At 37.7% G+C, this 27800-nt stretch overlaps 1 protein-coding gene across 16 annotated transcripts; it reads right to left on the reverse strand.

The window, feature by feature from the left end:
- MAPK9 (mitogen-activated protein kinase 9) lies at positions 1–27745 on the reverse strand. 16 transcript variants are annotated; one of them, XM_057409486.1, is made up of 12 exons: positions 27672–27745; positions 23348–23522; positions 19771–19900; positions 18537–18595; positions 17395–17533; positions 15400–15565; positions 14445–14516; positions 10457–10639; positions 9445–9569; positions 8867–8930; positions 7754–7825; positions 1–7090 (listed from the first exon to the last, which is right to left on the reverse strand). In XM_057409486.1, exons 2-12 carry the CDS (start codon positions 23467–23469, stop codon positions 6948–6950), a joined length of 1275 nt encoding a protein of 424 aa, XP_057265469.1. In that variant the 5' UTR covers positions 23470–23522; positions 27672–27745; the 3' UTR covers positions 1–6947. The 16 variants fall into 16 exon arrangements, 12 of the variants coding, with proteins under 12 accessions (XP_057265469.1, XP_057265470.1, XP_057265468.1 ...); XM_057409487.1 differs by having other exon boundaries at positions 27657–27715; XM_057409485.1 differs by lacking the exons at positions 14445–14516; positions 27672–27745 and adding exons at positions 14740–14811; positions 24363–24682.
- Between the last annotated feature and the right edge of the window lie 55 nt (positions 27746–27800).

Consider the following 27800-nt stretch of genomic DNA (forward strand, 5'->3'; position numbering starts at 1 on the left):
TTTTTGAAGTGTACATATTTATTTGTCATTTTACAGTGGCTTTAGTACGGTTTTACGATAAGGTTTTTGGAGGAAAAAAAACCCACAAAGCTTCAGAATGAGGCTGAAGTAGAACTTCAGAACTAGTTATTGACAGTTTTCCTGAAGAAATTCTAGTTTCCTTGAAGAAAATCAATCAAAAAAACCAAGGAAGCACAAAACTGCTGTTGATAAAAATAAAAACCAACTCAAAACACTTTCTAGTCATCCTGAAAATAAAATCCAGCATCAGACAAAATAGCCACTGCATTGAAAGGAACATGTTCCTATTGCACAAGCATCAAGAATGAGATATGACAATCAAAGCCTAATTTCATAGGCAAAAGAGGCCACATGTATCTATATAATTAGACTTCAAAGCACATCTTTCTTCTGAAATTATATACCATACTGTAACTTATATTAAGGCCATAAAATCAGAACACTGTAATAAGTGATAGGGCTTGATGCTACTTTTTGTGACATTTGGTAAACAGAACGTGGGAAAGGGAGGCCAAAACGAGCCATAGAAAGCATTCCAAAGGGACTTAAAACTTGAAGGCATCTCAAAAGAAACTCTCAAAGAACTGATTTTTGGAGGGGGGGGGTATTTTGAATCATTAGATAAAACTGGATTTCATAACAAATGACTCAAGGAGCCTATTCTACTCTTTAATAGCATGTGTTCTGGAGTACACTATAGAATCATAGAATATATTCTCTGGAATTAACATTTGGATTCGTATGAAAACAGGTAATTATTTCTATTTGTTATTCCCTCTTCAAAATAGATGAAAATTTATATAATCTTTATACATTATCTTAATGACCTGGTAAGGCTTCACTGCACTGAGTTAACTGCACACAGGTATCTGTGACTTGCTTTTAATTAGGTATCTTGATTACACTAAGCTACTAAAACCACATGGGGAACCCAACACATCATGTAACTTCAAGAAAAGGACAGTGATGCTTTGCTATCTTTTCTGTGTTCATTTTATTAGTGTACACAACACTTGAAAGCAATAGCTCCAAAGAAGCAGCAACTACCATGGACGTTTAAACATTTTACTTGAGGAAAATCTGGGAATCTGATGAAGCTGAAAATGCACATTGGTTCGTTTTTATAAAGTTTGGCTTGCCACCACTTAAGAAAATATAGGTATCAAAAATGGACAAATACACTGCTAGCCATCTGTTACATCTTCTTTTAAAAAATTAGCACCGATTTAAGCATCTGAATTCATAGAAAAACTATGTGACAAGCTTGGGTTCTCAAAAAAGATCTTCCCCATTAGAAGACAACACATTAGCATATGCTCACAGGTATTAAATTCACTTTGTTATCAGTAACAAATAGGACTGTTTCAGGTAGCGAACATAAAATGCTGCTCTTACCCGATTACATTCTTCTCTGCTTTTGTTACCCTAAGAAACTACAGAGTGCTGAGCTACAGAAACAAATACACAGGGATTTGCTTAAGTACACCCTAGAAAGCATCAGGGTTTTGGACTAGCATTTCAAAGCAGGGACAATGTCTTTCTGTGGTATATTCATACAGCATCTACTGCAGTGGAGTCCTAATAAACAGCTGTTCTGGTCTCACCACAGCAGATACAACTACCTTATGATGTGTAGCTATAGGTAATAAAAAGCTTTTTGTTGAGGAAAAGAATCCCAGTGCTCATAGCTATAGGAACTCGCTATAGGAACACACACTGTTGTAACTTTGTTGTTTCTTTATCTAACAAATGGTTAGGTAGTCACATTGCAATTCAAGTCACCTACGGGCGTTTGAGTCCAAGATGTTTCTCAAATGATCTCTTCCTGTGTGTTAAATTTTGGACCATTAAAAAGATTTCTCATTTCAAATCTCTGAAAACAGATTTATATTTAAAGGAACACACTGATCAAATCCATCAGAATAGCAAAGATGGCAACCAAAATTTAAACACATGAAACTTTCATGTCATTCCTTTTTACATTATAAACTGGCTGTATTTAGAAGAATCCTAAAGTGCTTCAAACCCAGCAATTAATAGAAGTTGATTTCTTCTGTGCAAAACTGCAAGCACCTTTCCATAAAACAAACAGCAGCATCAAGGAATAAAAACCTTAAAGAGTTACATGGATTTTCTCTATTTTGTTTTGAAGTCCTGGACCAAAATAATTTGCCATATTTTCAATAACAAATTGCAGAAGAGTGCATTTTATTAGTTTAATTTCATACTGGACTTGTTATACACATACTGTTTGAAATAGCGGACCCAGGGAAATTTATAGCCACAAAGCAACATTGTGTGGGATTGAAATCCCGCAACTAAACTTTTAGCTACAAAAATAGTCATTTTATAGAACACAAACAGATACGATGGTTATCTCCCCACTTTCCTCCAACACGAATATGAGAAAAGATGGTTTGCTTAAAACATTAGTTTAGCTCCAGACATTCTTAGCATGCAGAGTGGGCAAAAAATAAAACTGATCTGAGAAGTCGTGTAATAAGCTTTTAGAACATCACTATCACTCATGGAATAGACAATCTAAAATATATGTAAAATAATAAGCCAGAATACATTTTTTCTGTCATATTTCAACATCTTAAAAAAAAATAAAACCAAAAGACACTCTGGAAAAGCAAAGAAATCACTAGATTCATCTATAGGAACTCAAGTCCAAATTCTGCATCTGGGTGCTGGCATCCCTAGATCAAAGCCAGTTTTGAGCAGGAATTCCACAATACACCTCCCAGGAAAGAATTTGGTTCCCAGTATATGGTATCACTAAGTTTAGCATCAAGCCCTGATAGAATCCATATGACATATGTAGAATATACAGACAAAGGCTGTTCAGCATTTACCCCCCACCATGCTTAAACTTCCACTTCAAGTGTCACAGTTCAAATGAAACACTCCACACAAACTGTATTGCTGCAAGACTGAACCCGTACTCCAAACCAGGATTATGTTCAGGAAAGATTTGTCTGCACTTTAACATCTCAACTTCCAGCACACGTGAAAATAGAGGACTGCACTTCTGCCAATAGAAGGGTCATCCACTCTCTTCTTGGAGACTTGGGATGTCAGCTGTATTTTGAACGTCTAAATGCTACTTAATTGATAAAATCAGGATTTAAAGCCAAATAAATCTAAAAAGGAAACCAACTTTCCTTTAGGAAAGGAAAATTGAACATATGGAATCACTTTGGTTTTCCTTAATTAATTTTGAATAAACACATATGCTCTGTTAGGTCTTAAAAAAGAGACAACGAAAACCTCCAGAGCCCTCTGGTTCCTTACAGCTTTTGAAACTTACCAACTAACTAGTTGATTTCTAGTTAAGGTTGAGTTTATTTTGACAAGGAAATGCAAACGGAAACATTACAAAACTTCCAAGGCTGTTTGCAAACAGTAGTTTCCAGTCACTGACTAGTTTATTTTGTGTGATTCATGCAGACAAAGCCTTAATTTTAACATTCACTTCTCACCTTTTTCAATATAAAACTGAATTTGCCATATCACAGTATTTCCTCAAATCACACTTACAGGCTGCTTATCAGAGTTCAAAATGCCAAGCTTTTCTTTCTAAAGGTCGTAGGTTTTTGAGGAAAAATGATATGAGCACAGATGAAACGAACTGTTTAAAACATACTCCATTTCTGCAATGCCATTCAGCTACTCAGTGTTCAGACATCTAACAATGTTTCTGGTAACTAATCTGATTGATAGCCATAGATCCCTCTTTCTTTCAGGTGAGCAGTTAAGATTACAGATTGTATCTATTTTGACCACCACTTATTTTTGGTCTGATTTCATCAACTGTTTATGTATACCGCAGTAGTGTTAACACTATACAAAGTCTCTCAAAGAAAAGTAACATTCATTTTTACGAAACTGAGCAGGTGTCTTTATATATATATGCATACACACACTCACATAGTCTTAATCTTTAAATACATATAAATATTTATAAATGCCAAAGTGCAAAAAAAATGGTCAATTGCATCACTTAACATACATGATTTTAGTATTAGGAATAAAAGTGATTCTATTGCACACCAAACTCTCATCTTTTAAACCCTTGTCAAGTTACACGTGCACTTTGCTCTCCATCAATGAAGCTCTCACGGCATTGACGACCATATCACAAACGTGGCACTGAACTTAATCTGCAGTCAGGAATACAACTAGATGCATATAATCGGCATGCAGTGCATTCAGAATCTATATGTGCACACTGAAATAGCATGGGAGCTTTAGCTTGCATCTATTCTGCATGCGTTTTTCCGAATATAACCTGCATATGTGTCTTCTTGAGATCAGTGTTCATACAGGTATTAGCAATTTGATGTTGGTTTATATTGGAATCAAAATCCACAATATTCACAGACATTTCATGCATACTCTGAAGGCAGCAACATTTTTGTAAAACTTGGAAGCTTCAATGTATGCCATAGCAAGATGATGTTAAAAAAATAAGGTATGAGACAGCTTATCTACAAGAAGATTTACAAAGAAACTCAGTTAATCTCTGGGGTCTTCTTTTTCAAGAGCACATATACTAACAGTATGCTCTAGGAGGTCAGATACCAGTTCAAATCATGGAGATAGGGCAGTTGTGTTAAACATTAAATGACATTTTGAATCACAGAATAATTTAGGTTGGAAGAGTCCTGGAGGTCATCTGGTCCAACCCTCATAGTTTTGAGCAGACCAAAGCCAATAGAAAAAATTCAACCCTAAATATCTACAATCTTTGTTGCGTTAAGCCTTCTAAAGCAGTAACTGTTAAAATGAACATAGCACAGTGCAACTTCAGTTGAAAAAGATAAGAATGTGGAAAAATGAAATCCAAGGAAGTTACTTGCATAGTGGATCACTACTGTTCATTTTGAATTGGTCTTTAGTAATTTTAACTAACACAAATAACAAGGATTAAAAAGATGCTAAAGAACAGCAACCTGTACTGTTCTGTTATATGGTAAATAGCTATTTTTAAATGTAGGTTGTTTTTCTTCCAGTGACAAAAGTGCACTAAAAATATTTCACATATATTGTCAGTATCCAAAAATAAAAGTATCCATAGGTTTAAAACCAAACAACAAGGAAAAAACCCAAGCCCTAATATCCTGCAACTCATTTAAATAGAATTTTAAAAATCCAAGATTCCAGATGACAATTCTGAATTTAATGTTAAGAAATGTTGGTTCATTTTGGGTTTTTTTTTTTAACCTTCTGGGACAGTAAAACCTTAATATTTTTGCTAGAGCAAATTTAGCTATTAAAAAGTGGTACAATTTTAACATAAAAGTAATATTGCATAAAGAGAAATCGATGCTTTTCAAATTATAAGGTCAGAAACAACAGCGAGTTTTCTTTTACAAGAGAAATATGCCAGTAATGCAGTGGCTGGCTGGGCCAGTATATTTTATAAGTCCTATTTATATATTCAAGTCAAGAGTATCTTGATCAACAGCTAAATATAGTGCCTTTAAGAAAGTGGTGTTTTACCTCATCTTGTACATCTCTATTACTCTTATAGCGATATAGTTTAGTCTCACATGCATGCACACACACACACGATCCTTTAGCAAAGTTTCACACCTGTGCACTCCCAAGTGAACGTGCACAGATTCACAGGAGTGCAGTATAAAGCAATTTAAGCCCTAGTCTACTACAAATACATTTTCTAATTCAACATATTATGCAGTGTAACAGGCAACATTTGTATTATCTGGTTCTGAAAACTGTACTGATAAGCCTGTATTGAAGCAGCAAATACTCTCAATCTCCTCTTCTCTGACACTGTATTTAGAAAATATGTACTAAATATGTTTTCATCTCCCAGTACAAACAGAAAGTTGTTCCTAAGGCCAGAATAGAGCTAAACTCTGTTAACTAAATACTTAATTTACAAGTGACTCAAAACTACTGCATTTTTTTCTTTAATTACTTACTAGACAGAATGGACCCATTAAAAAAATGGAACACATTTATGCAGCTCTTTTTGAGGCTGCAAGTCTCTCCAATTCATCTGTCCTTTTATCAGTTTGCAGTGAATGAAGAGCATCACAGATAAAATTTCCTTTTCTGTTTGTTTTTGGTAAAGGACCAGTATCACAATCTAGAAAATACAGAACATTTTAGCACTCTCTCCTCTTCTAAACAGGCACTGCTTCACAGATAAGTCACTCATCCTTCCTTAACGTTTAATTAAGCCACTGTATCTTCCACCCATATTTAAAGAACTGAAAAGTTAGACACACATGCTCACAGGTGAAATACAAAGTAATGGCTATATTCTTTACACTTCACGTTTATCTCTTCTACAAGAAGATAGACAGAATTGGAAAGTGAAGCTAGAAAGGGCTCAATAAAATAAAAAGTGCTACGTGGAAGAATATCTACCCTTTAAACACGGAACTGACAGCATTCAATGTGTGAGATCACACTTACATACAACGCTCCAGTCGTTAAATAAAGCAAACTGCCACAGTCACACGTTAAAACAAACTTCATCGAGACTATACATTCAAAAAACCTCTAATGAGCAATACTGTACTAAAATGTAAACAACCATTGTGTCACAGAAGCCTGCTGGTTGGGACTGAAGATTCATGAATCCACTTAGGAGGAGTTATTGGCTAAAAGTCTATTATAACTGCTCACCTGAAATAGGCTGAAACAAACAAAAGCCTATAATAGAGTCTAAATTTAAAATCTTTTGTTCTTTAAACATTGATTTGCTTTCATTCTACAACATTAAGCAGGCAATTTCATAACAACTGAGTAAAAAAAAAAACAGGCATTACTTTAGCAGAACATGCAGAACATGGAGTTTTTCTACTTGGTTCCATTAACTTACAAGCAATTCAGGCCCAATGGAAGCAAGAGATCTTTTCCAAAGTCAAGTCTGCAATCCTGGCTGATCATCGACATCCTTCGAGGGGTCCTGTCAAGGCATCGAGGCTGCTGTCTGTATCGGAGGCCAATGTTTGCTCTGTTGACATGGATGAAATGTCATTGATAGATGATGACTGGGAAGGACTGGTGTTGCTATTCACTGCTGCATCTGTGCTAAGTAAACCAAACATAATAAAATCTGAGGCAAGACAATATTGCAGACACAAATAACATCACTTTCTCCACAGAAATCCTTAGAAAAAGAAAGAAAGCGTAGAAAAGAAAGCATTTAGTAGTCAAAACTAAAAGTGAGCATTAAGAGAAGAGATATTTATGCTTCTCCCTTTCTGGAGAGGAAGGCAGGGGTAGGTGGGGGGCGGCAATGTATAACATGAACAGCAGCAAACATCAAGGATTCAATCATGAGCATAAATACTTTGCACTATCAATTATTTTAAAGGAGCCCCAGTGACGTTTAAGCCTGCATGAAAGGGATTTATTCATGCAGAGCCATAGAATAAGCATTCAGTGTAAAAGGTATCTATGCTGCAACAAGTGACGTAGCATGGTATTGATTATTTCATTTGATGACGGCCCTCTGGGGAGAAAGCAGCTCAGGGTCTTGGGACACAGGACTCCTTAAAGTTTTCCTGTAACTTACTTCGTAACAATGGAAAACTACTGCACATGGAACTCCAAAGGATCTCAAAGAATCTTGAGCAATGAAACTTTTGCCTACCTGGATTATTAAGCAGGATATCTTCATTCACTAGTGCAACAGATCAGCACTATGCATGATAGTTACGGGAGAACTACAGAAACAATGACTAACCTGAGGGCTGATCTTTTACCACACCATTCTTGCTCCTTTCTTCCCAATCCATTACTTCTTTGTATATTAATTCTTACATGAGAAGGGTGGGAAGAATGAGAGAAAAAGAGAGAAAACATACTGTAAGGTCACGGAGGATTTGTACACAATTCACATATGTACAAAGGTCAATGAAATGGTTAAGGGTCAGTCTGAAAGGACAACTGTGCAAGTATTTATTTTCACTTTTGTTTTTTTAAAGGCCTACAGCATCAGATAATTCTATGGATTTTCTTTATGCATGACAGAAAGACATTAAGCATGTACCAAAAATCAACATATTTTATAAACAGCTGTCCACTTAAAAATAGGTACCATCCCACCCCAATACTTTAGGTGTATCTATGATGCACTGATATTAAGTGGGGCAAAAAAAAGTCATATTTGGATTTTCAAAAGTCCATACAGACTTCCTTAATTTGCAGTAACATGATTTACAAATGGATTCAATCAGAGTTAAAGAAACATTTTAATTTTCCACGTTGCATTAACCCAAATAATCTGAAGTATACCTGCACAGACATGCTCTAAAGAAAATATAAGCCAGAATCAATACTGAGATTTATAATGCTATTTCACAAAATCAAGCAGCTTTCAAAGTAGTCAAAGATATCTATTGCTTTTGGTCCTCTGATGGTAGCTGCTTAAAATTTAAACTGCCTCACCACTTAATGTATTTGACTACCACTATAAGGTGAATTGATTTCAATGCCACAATGCCGTGTGTTCTTTTGTTAAAGTCAACAGTTTAACCTATTTGATCAATAAATATGCATTGAGAGAAAAAAAGAAATCAAACAAAGCCACACACACCAAAAAAGCTCTTCTATTTAAGACTTCTAAAACAAATGAATTTGTAAATACTGTCAAGAGATACGGCTTAAATAATGCAGTGAGAAGAGAAGCATGTTGCTATCACAGGATTTTCTATCAAGGAAAAAGAAGTGTTGAGATTACAAATGAGAAGCATAAAAGATGAAAACTGTGGCATTTTATTGAGCACATGTACTGCAAGCCATGCACTGATAATACAACTTCTTACAATAAATGTAATTTGACATAGTTTTTTTTTACCTTTCCATTCTTCAATTGCATGTTCTCTTTCTTCCAATTGCGCATCATAAATTTGAGGTGGAGGCTACAAAGAGAAGAAAGTCTATAGAGTATCTACCACATGAGGTTAACACAACCAATCATAAATAAAACAGCTAAAAATGACAGCTTTCTTAGCATTTTGTTACCTTCATCTCTGGCAGTCTAGACTCTATACCTCACATTCATTTTGAGAGTCCAGAATTTGCTTTTATGTCCTGCTGCCACTGAAAGGCTGCTTAAAAGCACAACTAAAACTACACTCATTTTAACGCTTTATGGGGCCTTAGAGAAAGACCCCTTTTTGAAAAGCCTAGATTGCCATCACATAGGCAACTCCTTCTGTAAAGTAAAAGGAACTATAAACAACCGCTTTCAAAATGAAATCAGCTGCACTCCAGCAGCTGTTCTTAAGGTGATTCTGCCCCTAATGTTGATCTGAAGGCTTTATGTGCGGCTTCTGCTAGCCAAAGAATGAGTTCAAAGCATGCACCTAACTAAAACTAAACTTCAAAGTTATTAAACCGGTATCTTAAAAGTTATTTTAAATGGAAACTTACAGCTTCTGCTTCAGCTGGATCATACCAGACAGTAATATAAGGATGACGTAAGGCTTCATCTACGGAAATTCTCTTGTCTGGATCTACTACAAGCATTTTTGATAATAAATCTCTAGCTTGGCTGGCTAGAAAGTAAAAATGAAAAGAACATACACATAAAAGAGCTGTAGAGTTTAACATCTGCCATAGGAAATGAATACTAGGAACATAAGACATGCATGTCAGATTTCACTGTGAAAGTAGACCCACAAATCCTAACTTCCTTATACAGCTATGTATTTTTTGCTATTATCCAAAATAAACCCAGCAACTGAGACCAACTAAATTCAATTTTGAACAGTTCTGCTGTTACACGGGTCACAGTTTATTTAGCACTAATTACTGAACATAAACCACACTAAATGTATTTTTTTTTAAAGCTTATTAAAAATATCGTGGTACAGAAATGATCTGATCAGATTTCTGTATCAAATTAGTTTTTCTTTTAGAAGTGTTACTGAGGGATAACTGGCTACTCATTGTCGGAGTGGCACTTCACTGATGTGTCTTTGTTGTTTGAATGACCACTGTACTAATAAAATAGGCTATAACAAGTTATTTTATGTATAAATAAATATTTGACCATCTAGAAAATATAAGGTGTTTTTTTCTCATTGTATCAGTAATCATCTGAAGTCAAAGTATAGCCAAACTAACTTATACATACACATCAACTAGAAAAAGATAGTTACAAATAATCTCCATAATAGAGGACATTTAAGCAACGGATGTTTTTCAATAGACTAGAATTAAGAGAATTAAACAGAATACTGAGAACAGGGAATAGTTCTGTATTTAACAACTACTACTAAGATTTCAGGACACGTCATAGGGAACAGAAGTAATGGAGCTTCTTATATTGACACCTATTGCAATAAACATTTTATATTAGTTTTGGTTGTTTATTAAGTGTACTGCAGAGATTTTAAATTAACATCTTAAAAAGAAAAAGTTACAAAAAATCTTGCCTTACTTTTCAACTTATCACGATCAGATTCTGATGGAAATATCCAGTCTGGGAAGAGCTCTTCAAATTTAATACCGGGATATTTTGGCCTGTTTTCCACATAATTCCTCACTGTAGGCTGTAGTTTTTTCATAAAGTCTGCTGATGGTGTGCCTAATTGTTCAATAACTTTATTCCATTGATCAATATCTGCACCATATCTTTAGGAAAATCAGCTGAAGAATTTGAAGTCTGCACTATACAAAAATATCACTTACAGAAATCTGAAAAGTTAATGGAAACTCGAACAAAGGACACAAACATGAACTTCATTCTAGCATCAACAGTATTCCGAGCTGCCATGCAAAAAGCTAGATTGACATTAAAAAAAGTTAAGATTCGCATTTCATAATATTAAGGACAAGCCAGAAATGCTGCACAACGCATTATGCCCAAGTATCTTTTCCTCATTATTATCTATTGGCTAGTATTGAAAGCAATACTTTCTTTGAGTCTAAAATCAGCTTTACTTGGCAATTGTATCCATAGCAAAGGAGAAGGACAGGAAAGAAAGGCTGCTCTGAATCTTCAAAGTACAACATGATACCATCAACAGTGAAGATTCTTGAAAGTATGGAAAAATACATGAAAAAGACCCTAAAGCAAACAAATACATCCCATTCAAAGTAAGGAATTTTGTGCTCGTCTCCTAAGGAAATGAGGCTTCGGGTACTAGCAGTTTTGGGGCTTTGGTTGGATGCTTGAGGAATTGTGCCTTATGTTTCTTCTGGACTGCCCCTTCTCCTGCTTTCAAGTGAGGGCATTTCTCCTAGACACAGTGACATGGGTTACAGAGATACCACAGGCTGCTCTGAATAAGCCTCATTGAGGTAACAAAGCTCATTTATCACACTCAGAAGACACTGCAGTTAATATTCCTGATACTGAAGTTTACTCAGATTTACATTTTTTCCTGATAAAAAGAATGTGCAATTCCAGCAGAGTCTAACCATCTAACCGCCGACCTTGCAAAATGTCCTAGCTAAATTCATGATCAACCCATCCATTCTCACAGACAGATTTTGTAATGAAACAGTAAGTTTGCTGCACTTTGAATTAAGATGTATTATAAAAACACCGAGGTACTTTTATTTCAGTTAGTGTGCCAAGAATTCAGCTAGAAATATACATAGACTCAATGCCTCTGGTTAAGACTTTAGGCTTCTGATATGAAGATTGAAAATTTGCTATTGAATACATTCCAATGGAAAAACTGTATTCAAATAAAAATTAAGAAGTCAATACTGTTAACTCACATGCTAAAACAAAGCACATACAAAGGAAATTTTAACATACAACAGGAAATTTTGTTCCTAGCTGGAAAAATGGTTTCTGCAAGATCTCCACCAATCTAGATTCAAGAAGCTGCTTTTTCTTTGAGTAACAGCACTCAAACTGAGTCTACTCTACTGTAGCCTCAGGGCACAGAAGGGAGGGAAGGAAAACTTAATGACCTATCCCACTTCAGTAATAAAAACAGGGGAAAAAATGTCTCAGTTGGATTGCTTAAAATGCTTTACAGATATTGAGAGCTGAAATAAAATAAAATAAAAACAAACCCTCAATGTAGGATTGGACTTGAAATAAGTTAAGCCTTTTATCAGAAACTCAAATGGGAGAAAACGTAATTTCCATGTAAAGCAGGCAGCACATGCTGTATGAATAACCTTACAACCTGCAGACAAACTGTCCTAGTGACCTCGGGGTCAAAGGTAAAGAGAATTTTAGCCCATGCCAAGTATATCTGCCTACTTTCAGGGACTCTGGAAGAAAAGTTGAAAACAGAGACCTTGTTACAATCACAATAAAACATGATCGTCCTCAAGTAAGCATGAGTACCCCCTCAAGCTTTTTGCATGAGTCAAGCAAATAGTTTCCTTCACCATCTGGTCAGAAAGAGCATTAAAACCACACTGGTGCTGCTAGGTTTCCATTATTTCATCCTAGGTAACTACATTGCCTGGTTTTCTGTTTGTTATTTCTAGTGCAACAGCCACTGCCAGTAACCGAGGTCCCCACACTACCAGTCAGGAGCAGTTCCAGTGCATCCATCATGCTGGCTATGCAGAGCACTTCACTCCACCCAGAGCACTGCTCTAAGTACCTTGACAATCCTGTAGACCCTATGGGAAAATACATGCTGAACTTGATTCCCTGCTGTAAATCCCCAAATACTAAGTCAGTTTTCAATTGAAGCTTAACAAGAATACACACACCCACAAAAAGCAACGCTTCATGGCTGTTTACACCAGCATTGCCCACAAACCACTCCGTCAACAAAACCCTGCAGCTGAAGGTAAAAGAAAATGACAATCTGACTGAAGCAGTTATCATTCAGGAGAAGTTTCAACAACAGTTATCAGTATTTCACATTAAAGAGAACTGAAAGTCTTACAAGAAGTAAAAACCACTGTAAGCACAGCTATGCACTTTGATAAGATACCAGGGGAGAAGACTCCTTGAAACACAGACTGGTGGAACTTCAGTGACCTCTGGAAAACCACAGATATAACTTGCTTAGTCAACAAGTATGGACAAAATTTCCTTCATTTATTCATGAATAACTCAAAATAGCTCATGCTGACATGCAGGTGACAGACATATAACATCCATGAAGAATTGTGTTAGGTTGGTCTGAAGGCTTCAAAAGGTAAAACAATAAGTATAGAAAGGAAGAAAGGTGGAAAACAAAAAAGACTTATTTAACAATTAATCATTTGTATTACTAAATAATGCATGATCAGCTGCTGAAGATTAGTGTCATGAAATTTAGCATTGAAATTGAAAGCCCTCCTCTATAAGATACACTGATACCTGTGAACACATACTTGGTATCTTTAGTGATGGACTCAACTTCTTGCTGATGAGCAAAAATACAGTGTCCTCAAAATCTTGGACCACAAGGAGCTGTAGCGTTGTATGACCTACAGGCATAACTGGCAGTCGTGCTTTAATTATATCATCTGGATTCTATTTATTTGCTCATCAATTCAGAACATCTAGTCCTACCACACTACTACTTTGTAAGACAGTATTTATAAAAGATGAAATCGGTTTTACTCCAAGTTTTAGAATTGGAATTTTAGAATGAGTCAAATGTTTGTAATGTTTCTAGGGAAAGATTTTGAAATATATCAAAACTTTCAAAGAACATTTACTTTAGTAAATGATCACTTCTGTTTACTTAAATCAGAGTATAGACTTGTCTGAGATACCGAATCTCTAAGGCATGAAAACATAGATGTGAGGGGTTTGTTTTTAATACAGTAAAATTTCCTACTATTACTATCATACAAGAAAGCAGATTTTGTTGAGATAGATCTGGGTCAAAAATATCGGAGGCAGAAATGGAGGAATAACAATCTTATACAAAAAGTAAGTCCAAAATAAGATTTTCATAGAATGAAAAAACTTTTAAAAGAAAAAGGTTTTCTTTTTATATGAAATAAGAGTAATAAAAGATTTCTCATGCAGTGTGATTGCAGTTAGGACACTCTTGCCCAGCAAGTGCTAATAAGCAAGAGAAAAATTTGACAAACTGAATTGTACTATAAAAATGAGTCTATTGTTCAAATAAATATCAAAATCCATGCACAGTAAAAAGTCACTTTGTAGTCTTTTGCTTGTAATACTTATTATCTACAAAGAAGAAAATATACTTACTGCTATTTATTTTTTAAACCTAACAGTATCCTTTCTTAAGTTATAAAAGCTGAAGCTCTTAATATGAATTCCATGGATTCAACCAGTTCAAATTACATTAAATACAGTCTACTAAGAAAATAAAATGGAAAGCTCTACAATTTGGTTAATGACACTAATTTCAAATAGTACAGTAGATCTATTAAAACATATTCTTGAAAATATTGTTTATGCTTTTATACTTATACAGATTAAAAGAATAGTGTTTCTGTTGAAAGTGGAAGGGGATTCAAGGATGACTAGGGAAGGATACGATCAGTGCCTTGGAATATCACACAACCTTTCACCAATTCTCCCATGATGCACCCAACTGACCAGATATCAACTGAAAGTAAAAATGAAATGGTCAAATTATGAAGTATCATGAACAAAAGTGAGGAAAACAAACAAAAACATCTAGCATCTACAATAAAACACAACAATGTGGAAAACCAAACTGCTAACATGAATTTTCAATCATATCAACACCAACTGACTGTTGTTGTTTTGCTATTAGCATTCTGTGAAACACAACCAGTGTTTACTGAAACAACCATGAAGAAGGATACAATCTCTTCCTGGGAACAGGACTTTATGGAGGACCATTTCTGCCATAATGCACCCAACAGACCAGATATCCACTATCATATGTTAGGTGCAACAAGGACAAAAGATTAAAGAGGGTTTTTAAATACCACAGTTAGTTATTTGTAAGCTCATACTGTATTCCTACAGTCCTGCAGATTATTTTTTGTCCTATCCAGACCAGCCTCTACTAAAGTTCTGATCCACATCTGCACTTGCTGCACAATAAGCTGCCTGGCGCATTACACGTTTTTCATTTTCATTATCAGTAGCCCAGCAAGGCCCTGAGTCCCTTCTTTTACACAACCAAAGTGACATGTATAAAAAAAGCATGATATCCCCAAGCCCATGTGATAAAGCAAGAAGATGTACTGGCATAGAAGTCAACAAGACAACAGGACAACACATCAAAAGATATATCAATAGAAGGGGAGAGGGAATAAAATGCACACAGAGCAGAAAACTGTTATATTCACCAAAATAATTACAGTGTAATTTTTGTTATTTCCACTGCTATGATTAACATACTTTAACAACAGACATGGCAGGGGGAAACCAGCCCTCCCTCCTCCTTTCAAAACTGTTAAGTTCTGAGACAGCTACACTTCAGACAAAGGATTTAAAGTGTTATTGCAGCAACTTACCATTCTCTTTATATCCCATTCCGAGGATAACTTCTGGTGCTCTGTAATACCGTGTTACTACATATGGAGTCATCATAAAATTAGTACATGCTGTTCTTGCCAGTCCAAAATCGAGGATTTTGAGCGTACAATCTGATTTTACTACTATGTTGCTGGGTTTCAAATCCTAACAAGAAATTACTGCAGTTAGGGAAGGATCAACATACACAATAATACATCACCACCACCCCCAGACAGCACGCACCAATTCAGTAACAATTGTCTATTCCTGTTCTATCTGCTTATTTATACACAGACTAAAGACAAGTTAAATGGTGCACAGATCAGCACTCAGAAAAAATCAGGGGAAACCAGAATCAAAGTTGTCTGCAGAGCATATTTTACCCAGTTGTGCTCTGGTAGGATAGTTACACACATTTCTTTCCTTAAAACACATTAAGTGGACCTATTTTACACATGAATAGTATACTAGGTTCCAAATACTGTCATTATTAGGGCACAGATCCTAAAGACATCGTCATCAATTAGGCATTTATGCGCAGGAAAAGGAGTATCCCAACACACAAAGCATTAATCAGTTGTAGCTGTTAATAACATATAAGCCACGTGCATTATAGTGATTAGAAAATTTGACAGAATTAGGATATAGTGCAAACACTAAGTAACTCATGAGTGAGGAAAAAAACAGATTACTTTAGGAGATGTGTTTAATGGGGACAGTCATTACTGTGCCAAAAGGAACGCACAGCTAGTGAAAATAAAGCGTGTTCTCAGGTACAGAACTTCCTTTTCTTGAAGGAGATGGGGACATGCAAATAGTTCACATGGTTCTGCACATTTCAGGCAGCAACTGTTCTGCAGAACACTACTGAACTGACTCCAGTCACAGAGTCTGAGTAATTTCTCGATGCAATTCCTACTATTCCATTACTTCTGAACTATCCCAGCTCTGTTCCTTCCTTGGCCTGGTTTCTTTTCAAAACCAGATCTCTCATCAAGAGTTTCGCCTGCAGAAAGTTCATTTTATTTTGGTCCTAAACTAACCCAACCTAACGCTCACCACTTCAGCTTCTCCATTCAAATAACTTTATGCCTCTGGTTAGCTATTCACTGTGCAGTTCCTCTCATTGCCCATTTTGTTGTTCAGCCAGTATCAGCTCTGTTGATCACTATGTTAGACCTTATGAGCTCAAATTTCTCAGCAAATATTGTCTTCCTTTTAGCTTCAAATCACATTCACCATGTCGGGCGGAATTCAGCTGGAGTTCCAGTACCCCTTGCTTCAGGCTCTTACACACCTCACTACATTACTTTAGGAACACCCATTGCCAAGACTACCTGGATACACATAAGCCAACTATATATAAACTTCCTTGCTCATACCACAGGATTTTCATGCCTGATTTTTTTTCAGTAAAGATCTATAGGAAGTAGATCTGTTGTAATTTACACAGCCTCTCAATCATGTTTATGGATTGAACATAAAGGAAAAATTATATTAAACTATAACTGGATAGAGTTTTTAGCCACCAGGCAAAAGACAGACATTTAAGACAAGTATGTCCAGGAAGTAGGGGAAGAAAAGGAAAGGAACAGAAAAGAAGTTGAACTGTCAAACAGACTAGTAATGAAATAAATAGATAAAAGCAGCAGCAAAAAATAGAAGGCAGTGGCCCAGGCCCATGTCCAAGCTTTTGAGCATCTTTAAGGATAGAGATGTTTAAGAGGTAAACATTACTTTTTAACACTCATTCTTTTGTAGTTTGAAAGGTCCACAGATACTCATGTTTTATCTTTTAATCAGTTCAGATAACCTGATTTAAGATCTATTTACAATAGTTTTTATCTTTGAACTAAACAGATCTTCAGATTTAATAATATTCTTATGAATGAAAGAAACACACGTTTAGCAAACAGCAACCCCTTGCCTTACCCCCCCTGTTTCCTGAGAACATATATTCATAAAAGTATTGTTAATGATCTAATACTACCTACTCTGTGGATGATACCAGCTGAATGGAGGTGTTTGATACCACACAGCATTTGGTAAAGAAGATAAGACATTCTTTCATGATCCAATTCCATATGAATAACCTGGCACAAATTTGCATCCATCAGCTCCATGACCAAATATCTATAGCACAAGAAAGAAAGCATTAAGAAAACTCAAGTCTTACTTTTCATATCAGGTTTAAGCTTAGTGTGAGAGGTGTTTAATAAAAGTCAACCATTCTGCCAACATAAGTGTTAAAAAGTTTATGATTAAAAGAACCATGTATGACCAGTTTCAAAATTGAGTTATCTATTCAAATTAGTCTCACTATTAAAAATTAAGTGTTCAGTAATCCATCTCAGGCTAGAATTCCTCTAGTTTTATACAAAGTAATACAGAAGAATAATTCTGAATTTAGGCAGCATGGAAAATTAAGACTGACTGAAGCTGATGCAGCAATTGCAGATACTGCAATGTATCAAAAACTGATGCTTCCTTTCACTGTATTCTAATTTTAAAATAAGAAAGACATAACAAGAACTAAGAAGATATAATGAATTTTCAAGTTTAAATACCCTCTGCTTATCCACTTCAGACACACACACACTCCCCTGTTTACCCAAGTAGCCAATACACAAACCACAACAGCGCATTCACTGGAATCTATGAATACTCCACCAATTAAACTGCCATGAATCCTTTCTAGACCAACTGACATTGCTTGCATCAAAAAGAAATATCTTCAGTTCTTAATTGAGGCCAAAAATACTGCTGTGCCAATGTGACTGGCATGGCAAAAAAATGATATCAGGTTATGAAGACTGAGCTATTATCCTGCAGTGACCCATTTAGCTAAAGGACAATGCACGCAAATCAGATGCATACGCAATCAGCAAAGTATGGCAGGCAGATGACTAAAAGGTGAATAACACTTTTATTTCCCACTTCCATGTTATGCATGGAGTGAAACAACTTTCTTGGTCTTTCATAAAAAAATCTAGAAATAACAACTAATTAAAGGCTAAATTCAGCTTTCAGCTACCCTTTATTTTCTAAGTGTGAATTCTGTAGGATACTGGAAAGAGAGCGCCAGGGCTTAGGCAGCATTTGTCAGAAAAATTAAAACAAAAAAATTAATACTTACACGTCCTGAAATTCTTCTAGTGACTTCTGTGGTGTAAATACATTTAATAAACTTATTATCTGTAAAATAAAAATTAGGAGAAAATTCCACATAAAAATTCACATAAAAATCCATTATCTCATTAGTTCCTATACAAAATCAAATGCACACTGTTACTATATACACTTTGAATATTACTTGGCTTCACTGAACTGACATGTGCTGAAAACCTGCCAATTCAGAAATAGTTCAGAACTGCAGCATGTATGCCAAAGGAACTAAGACAGGGCAAAACCACTTTTTTCTTTTTAAAGTTACATGACACCTCCTATCTTGGCTCCCCAGTGACTGAAATATATCCAATTTTTTGCCCATAAATAATAACCTCTGATTTTAAAAACACATGTGAAGCAAGGAATTTCAACCAAGGCTGTCAAACAACGTGTACACAGAGGTGCCCCACACCATCCCATTAAACTTGAATTATGATGTATGGTTTCCAGAAGAACTACTAAAATTACTGTACTGCCATCCTTAATAACCAACTTGCTTTTATTTTGCTACTTCTGGACTTCAACAAAAGCTTGCTTTGAAATCAGTCCCAAAAGGCTGATTGACTCCAGGAAGTTTCAGTCCTGAGGGGTACAACTTCCAACGATCAACAATGTTTCTAGCTCACGCTAGTATCAGAAAACAGCTGTCACGTAAACCATATAATCTTGTACTCGAACATTAAGGTATTGACATTAAAGCTTGTTATTTTAGAAGGTTCCAGACTTCAATATATGCATTGTCCACAGTATTTCACTTCTGTTTGCCAATAAACTGTTAGACAGTGCTGCAGCCCTGCAGACCCCACCACTTAAACACTGTATTTAATGACAATCTTATCTAAGCTCAGAACATTTCACTACAGCGCAGTTACAAGAGCCAAACTCACAAACAAACACACTGCCAGACAGATTTTGTTGCAGTATGGTTTAAAAAGGCAAATGTAACACAGCAAGGCCAGCACTATAAAGCTGAAACTAATAGTAAACCTATACCAACAATATAGCAAAAACCTCCTCATCTTGGCACTTCACACTCCAAACAGCTCTCCCAAGAGCTAAAACATCCATTGTGGAGAAGCGCACTACCAAAAGCAAGTCTTTCCAGTCTTTCTCTCACTATTTTTCCATTACTTTGGTTACAAAAGCTGAGCTTTTTTGACAACTGACAGTAACAAGGGAGAGAAACACAAAGCCAAACTTACATTTTTGTGATTGACGCATTTTAAAAGAACAAGCTCTCTGTAAGCCCTTTTTGCGTGGGTTTGATTCTGAAAAGGACGACTCAGCTTCTTTACAGCAACATTTATTCCAAGGACTGTATCAAACGCAGCACTAGAAGTTTGCAAAGACAAACAACATAAGTTGAAGTCTGTTTGAGGGAGAGAAAAAGTGAGGAGTGAGGAAGGAAATCAAGATTTGTGAAAAAGCCTATTCACTACCTTCATATAATTTTCATTTAGAAAACAAGCATCCTTTAAAATCTACACATCCTTTAATAGACACACATAGGTTAAACAGAAGGCACTAACACTCATCAGATGTCTTCCTGCCCTCCTTTCTGTCTTAAGACCAAATCTGCTGACTCAAAACTCACATTCAAAATTGCAAGATCTAAAAATATTTGAAGCTAATTAAAAATCAAGCAGCATTTCAGTTGCCTCATCGGTATTGCTGAGTATTTTTGACAGTGTTGCTGACTGACAACCACTTAGTATGTGCAACAGAAATTTATCTTTGCTAAAGGAGAGTCACAACCACATCTCTTTGATCCGTCCTGCAGCACCAGTACTCTCCTGTACGCAGATAATAGTTATGGACAATTGCAGCGTGTAGCATAAAATTACATTCCTCAACTGGTTTTGGGAAAAAAAGTCCATAGAATGGAGAAATACGAAAAACTGATTGCAGGGAGGTATACAAGAGTTTAAGAAAGTGAACAGAACTGTTATTTTTATCTCTATGGTTTAAGGTCAAGGTGTAATCTTGTTTTAATAGCTGTAAGAATATAAACCTAAATTATCTGCATATGAAGAACAAGACTGAAGGGGGAATATTCTTCATTAGTAACCCACAGACTGTTTGGCAAAATATATGTGAATTCATACTACAAACTCCTCAAGAGTTCCAATCTTTGTATAATTCCAGTTTTAAATAAGGATTCCCGCATTACTCTATTTCCATTTAATGTTACTTTCATAAGGTAGGAAAGAATTCTTATTCACATATATTTTCCAAGCATATTTAAGCTCTTTATGAGCTCCTTTCCTACCTCATCAAGATATGTATCATACTAGGCTTAAAAGAGCCATCAAATTATAGAACTCTTAGAAACAGTACAGCTCCCCTGTGATAACAACAATACTCATGAAGTTTATCAGCATCAAGTCACTGCTTTCCCTACTGGGAAAAGCAACACCAGGGATCACCCATGAGATGTTTTCTTGGAAGCATGTCCCAAATTTGAATCAATGTGCCACTTGCACAAAAAGCTTGCTAGCATTTATTTCAGCTTAGTTCTGTCAAATACATATGCTGTAATTCAATGATATGATCACTCTCTGATTTAAAACCTTTACGTCTGTGCAAAACAAAACACAAAATGGGAGGAAGGCAACTGGCCAGACAGAGAAATTATTTTCCTCCCAAATATGAAAGCCCTGATGTTTCAGTATTCACTTCCCCCAGAAGACATACATAAATGACAAGTTTTGCATATGTTAATGACTAACTACACCTGGGAGCTGGTATAAAATCAATAACTAACAGGGTCCACATGAATTAGCTGTTCAAGTCAATCACAGGTCTCACCAAAAAATAAAACCCACACAGAAAACTCTAGAAATACCTTTCCTTGTATTTATGTTAAACATTGGATGATTAATGACAATTTTTCCAGCAAAATACAACAAGATAGTCATCTTACAGGGACTTTTCCACATTTTACATCCTAGTATTTCATACCTTGCCTTTGAATATTATAAGGAGTTCCAGGAGAAATTAGGGTTTTGCACCTTCTTCAACTTGGACTTAGTTTTCAGATATTTCACATGAAGAAGAGTTTATGCAGTGCTTCATTCTGCTGTTCCATAAATCAAGTATTCTCAAAACAAGTCAATAAATCAAATCTTTCTCCCCCAAAAACAGTGACTCTGACACTACCTGAACTTCATTTTGAAGCAGACACTTAGTTTAAGTCATATAGTTTAGAAATGCACTACCTGTAATGAAAGGAGGAATGCTTACAGCCGCCCTAAATTTCTGCATGTCATCTAAAACAAGCATAACTTTAAGAATATTTATACCTGGGAGATGTTAGCACTACACTAAATCTTACCCAAACACTAATAACCAAGATCTAGTATGCCTATCCCCTCACCATTCAACCAGCTAAAGAATGAAATACGATGTTCTCATCTTGCTTATTTTTCACCTATTAGCAGGACAACAGAGGTATCTAAGTAACTTAAAGACATGTTCTCACAAAAATGCATTCCATTCCTACATATATAATTTATTACACTTATGTGAAGGCCAAAAAGACATGGGCAGGTGCTGTATAAGGAGTTTGCTCACAAGACATGAGTCATCACACTTATTCTGCAGAATTTATAGATGAAGAGAAACCACAGACAGGACTTAATGCATGAACAGCCCACCATGTGTTGTGATCAAGTCTAATATTAGAGAATTCCTGAGCATATATTAGAATGGCTTGAGTTAGAAAAGGACCTTAAAAATCATTTAGCTCCCTGCCATGAGCAGGTACATCCTTCACCAGAGCAGGTTGCTCCAAGCCCCATCCAACCTGGCCTTGAACACTGTCAGGGATGGGACAGCCACAGTTTCTCTGTGCAACCTGTGCCAGTGTCCCGCCACCCTCATAGGAAAGAATTTCTTCCTAACATCTAGCCTAAATCTCCCGTATCAGTTTAAAGCCATTCCTCCTTGTCCTATCACTACTTGCCCTTGTGAAAAGTCCCTCTCCAGCTTTGGCCCTTTAGATACTGGGAGGCTGCTTGCTCAGTTAGTGCATCAATAAACATTTCTGTTGTTACCAAGTAAGTTTTGCCCAACAAAACACGGGCTGGCACTAAGTCGTGTAGAATGGATTGCTGCAGTCTAAAAAACATTTGAAAATGTTTACCTTTAGCTGGCCCAGAGGTGTGGTGCCATACAAGAGACTAAGGTTCAGGATCAGACTACTGACTCTCCCGTCCTGGGCCAGTGGAGGCTGGACATATAGCTGAGGTGACACACCAAGGAAGAGCCGGCCAGCCCAGCCCCTCACACAGCATCCCTTTCTGGTTAATCCATGGAGTGACAATGACACTGATTTGTCTCATCCTGCCAGTTAATGGCAAGGCACTGCATTGATGGCTCCTAGAAATGGATAGGAGTGATCGGGAATAAAAGGGGGGGAAGAAAGGGGGCCATGATGAAGAAACGAGTAAAACCCAGAATCTCTCATTGTCATACCTTACACTGCAATATCATAACTACATGGGGAATGTGAGAACTAGAAACAGAAATAAAGTGGTTAATGAGAAGGAAATTTGCTGACCATTTTATTATATGCAGTTAGGCAAACATTAATCTTACCCTAAAACCAAAACAAAATAGGTTTACACATGAGCTACAGCAAGCAGGTGTTTTAGAATTTATTTAGTCCACAACCCTGTAGCAAGAAACAGAAATTATCGTCAGTATTTTACATTCTGGCACATACATTCAATCTCTGTTTTACAGTTTTTATATTTGAATGAAGCATTTATTACTCACCAAACAATGCCCTGTGCCCCTGATCCTATAGGCTTCAATTGCTGGTAACGTTTTAGTACAGTGAATGTTGAATCTGCAACTTGAACACTGTAAAACTGACTATCACATTTACTGTCACTCATGGTGTAGTGTCATGTAGTTTTCTCTCTCAAGGACCCAGTAAAGTTTTCAAGATCTTAAAGAAAAAGAAAGAAAACAAATGTTCAATCTCTCACTGATTTCTGGTAGACAAGATGGAAAATATATTATACATATTTTAATACATATTAATTTTTCAATAGCACACCATTAAATAAGCATCCTTTCAACTTCGTGTATTGCCACTGCTAATGAAAAATACTTGCAGACAGACAGCAAATAATTACAGCCTTCACTGCTTTAAGTAACTGCATGTTTCTATTCCAATTGCTAAAACAAAAAGCAGCTAAGTAAACAACTGCAAAAGCAAACAAAACCACCCAAATCCAATAACTCTCTACTCCTTGAAGGCTACTCCTTAACTTAGAATTACTACTATGTGCTAGGACTGTAGTAATGTCTGTACTACGGGGTGGGGGGGAAAGAGGTGTTTCAAACACTGGTAACACAGATAAAAGCAACGGCAGAAACCCACCAAGTCCACAGACACAGAAGAAACAGGATTATAATGAAAAACTTGATTACAACTGCAAAACAGGCTTGAAACAAAACAACTGCCCCCAAAATTCTCATGGCAGTTTCTCCAACATCCCTTTCACCTTAGTCCAGTAGGAAATTTCGAGCAGGGCTCTGCCTCCTTATCTTTGCCAGGCAACTCTTGCCAGATCCATACCTATTGCTACCCATCCTCCCTCCCATTTTAAACACACCATAACATACTATGCTGTCAGTTGGCATAGGTACAGTCCTACCAGAATTAGTTTTGTGCTACAGTTTGAGGGACTTCCACTCTATTATAGAGAGTAAGTTACATTCATCTGTCAAGAATGAATTAGAGGTAGGTGATTACATTGGCGAGCAAGGTAATGGACTAAACATCTTTAGCTCTGAAGTGCCACAGTAATGAGTACAGACCTGCAGTATTTCTGGCCCTCCATCCCTCTTCAAACCTTACAAGAAATGTACCTCAGTAATTACTGAAGAGGTCTCCAACAAATGCTCCCATTTCTAATTTCACATTCACTATGACGGGCAGTGTCATTACAGCCCAAAGTAAATCACACAGCCAAGTGTTCCTTGAAACAGGAAATGAAAGCAGATCACCTTCCCCCAGAGCAGCTGTCCTAACCATCAGCCTGCACAGTGCCTGGTTTAGCTAAGGGAAGAGCAGCTAGTCTCTCTCTTCACTGGCCTACAAAACATTGGTGAGCCAATGCAAAAGAGAAAAGCCTCAAAAGAAACCCAGAAGCCCATCCTAGAAGGACACACAGCCACATGAATAGCTTTTGGTTGCTTCAGGAATCAGAATGCGGACCTCTCCCTTCCTAGGTGCACGAAGGAGGGAGCAGCCTCTTTTCCACAGCTTACACCAGCAGATGAACTCCAACAAATCTGCAAGTAAAACAGGTGGAAGACCTATAAATCCTAATAAAGACTGGGTTTAAACTGAACTGGTCATGGGTAGCCTTAAAGAATTCTCGAGAAATGTCTAGAGTCCCTTTTACCTTCTAGGTTCTCAAAACCGAATCATTTTAAGAAGTAGATCAACTTGGTCATTTGCAGCACCAATTTAGGAAGTAAGTTTACTTGCTATTTCCTCTTAGAAGCTTAAGAAAAACAAACAAAGAAACAAACAAACCAGGATCAGCTAGGAGGAAACGTATGAAAATGAACAAAGGCATGGCTGGAAGGTTAAGATCCTGTCTCTGAAAAAGACTTAGAGAACAAAACCAGAATAGCAAAGAATTTGTGTAAACTGGATATCAAGCTAAAGACCTGTTATGCTAGAACTACCCTGTATCTCCTCATGGGTTAACGAAACATTTTTCTATAACGGAGATAAATAAGTATGGGAAAATGAAGTTATCCTGAACCAGAGAAACCCTTCCTTTAAAGAACCTTTTCTGCATAAAGCCATCTTTAAAAAATCATTTAGATACCAGGATAAGCTCTTTAGACAAGACCAAGGGCGGAAATGAGGGATCACAACACAGGTTTTACGTATTCTGACATCCTCTGCAATTCTTTGTATACATAACCATCCTGTCCATAAGCTGAACCCTAATTTTCACTTGGGCTGCAAGCTGCTCATATGCATCAGGACATATGTACAGTTAGGGGTCTACGGATGGTCGCTGCTCATAGGACTTCAGACAAACAGCCTATTTGAGGGCAAGATCCCTCAAATAACAACAGATTTCCTGTTGTTCAAAGGAAAAGTATACCTAGCAAGTGAGTTTCTTAATCCTGAGCTGTTACTCTCCTACCTGAAGTAATCTGATTCATCACTCCAGCTAACATACTCCACACTTCTCCTCTAGAGGAATTTTTGGAAGTAGGCATTCTTTCCATTTCTGAAATGTAAATTTAATTTATGGCTTCTTAGCTGCAGCAAGCAGGACCAGCAGCAAATGTAAAAGTCGAGATGGTCAGCAAACACACTCCTACTCACCAATAACAACACATTACCGCATCCCAAAGTTTCAAGATGTTTTTCTATTTTACAGCATGCACAAGATGCGTATGAATTGAATGTTGTGGGGTGTTTTTAATACAACTTTAATATAACAAAGCTGACTGAGCACACCACATACAGGGAACTTACAGGTTTTCAACCTGTTGCTCATGAAAGATACCTAGAAAATTAACCACCCACCAAACCTACCATCAGTAGGCTTACGAGTTGTTATATGGAACTCCACTGAGGAATGTTAAAAAGTTGAAAGCAACTGCACTATAACATACATCCTGTATTGAACAGTCACCTCCCTAAAAGGCAACTCCCCTTAAAATGGCAACTTATCATTAATCAAATCTGTCCTCTGGATATCTTCAAGTCAAAAGCTTATAAACAAACAGGTTGTAGCAGTTGGGAACACATTCCCAGGGTTGTTTTGGTTACAGCAATGTTGTTACTGACAATGAAGCATAAGAACATCAAGAAATTTAGCTTGACTTTTAAGCCTCAAGATAAACATTCTACTGCTGACAGAACAAATAGGCTATGAACATAAATATATATGTATGAAAAGATACGCAAATTCCATTACTATCTTCCTCCCATTCTCTTATTCACCCTTGCAAATGCACTTCAAATTCAGATGTGCCCTTTTAAGGACTATTATCCGACAGTGTTGGGGCTTTTTTTTAAATCTTTACTGCAATATATATCAACAGGTGTAAGTCCAACTACAAAGTGACAGCGAGTTACCTCCCGTCCCTTCACTCACAGCCCTTGAACAGCCTGTTACAGAAGGAAAGTGTAGCAAAGCAGTACCTGAGTAACGCCAATCTGTTACAGCAGAGTTTAGAGGCACTGTGTATCTGGTCAGCTCTTTGAAAAGTCCCCCTTTTTCCTGAGGCAACCCAAAGTACTCCTGACCAAAGATTTTACCAACAACCTGCTCTAGCATCACCCAGCTGTTAAACACGCACCGCAGACAAACAGTGCACGCAGCTCAGCACCTCTGCGAAGGTAAACTGGAGGGTGAAAGGGAAAAAGTTTAAACGTGTATATGCTGTAACCAGTTACGGTATTGTAGGATTATGTAACGCCGTACAACCGGGCAAGAGCGCTGCTTACACCTCTTCTGAAACTTCTGCCGAGCAGCCGCCTGTGCTCAGGAAAGCTCCGGGTCGCTCTCACTGCGCTGAGAGGGGCGCGCACGCCACGGGCCTGCCCCTTCCCTCCGCTCGGCAGGGCTCCCTTCTCTCCCTCGGTGCACAGGGGGGCACCGCCGGGGCGGCACCACGGCCCCCGGCTGCTCGGGGACGCGCTGCCCTCCCCAGCGGGCGCGGAGCAAGGGGCGATCCCGCCCTGGGTTGGACACGAAGCAGGAGGGGAGAAAGCGGAGAACAGGCGGGTCCCGGCGGGCGCGGAGCGGGCCGGGGCCGGTGGCGGCACTGCGGCACGGGGAAGGGCGGGGGGCTCGGCCAGGGCAGCCCCGCAGAAGGAAGGACCCGAACCCCGGCCCTGCGGCCTCGTCCCCCCCCCGCCTCCTTCCCACTCGGCTGGGGCAGCAGCACGCACAGAACCGCAGCTCTGCCCGCGCCTCGGCGGGCGGGGCCCGCGGGAGAAGCGGGGGGACTCCGGTCGCCCCGGGGCCGGCCCCCGGCCAGGATCTCGCCCCACTCCAGTCCCGGCCCCGCCGCCCGCAGGGGCCCCCCTCACCGCGGCCTCCCTCACCGTGTCCTCCCTCGGACGGGCTCCGGCGGGACCGTGCGCGGCGCTCGCGGGCCGCGACCGCCTCCTCCTCCAACCAATCACAGCCCTCCCCCTGCGGAACTCAGCCAATCAGGCTTTGGAGGTGGGACC

Source organism: Pezoporus wallicus, unplaced genomic scaffold (genome assembly GCF_028554395.1).
Source record: "Pezoporus wallicus isolate ANWC-B61680 ecotype Strahan unplaced genomic scaffold, APGP_CSIRO_Pwel_v1 contig_8166, whole genome shotgun sequence".
In the NCBI taxonomy this organism is placed as follows: Eukaryota; Metazoa; Chordata; class Aves; order Psittaciformes; family Psittacidae; genus Pezoporus; species Pezoporus wallicus.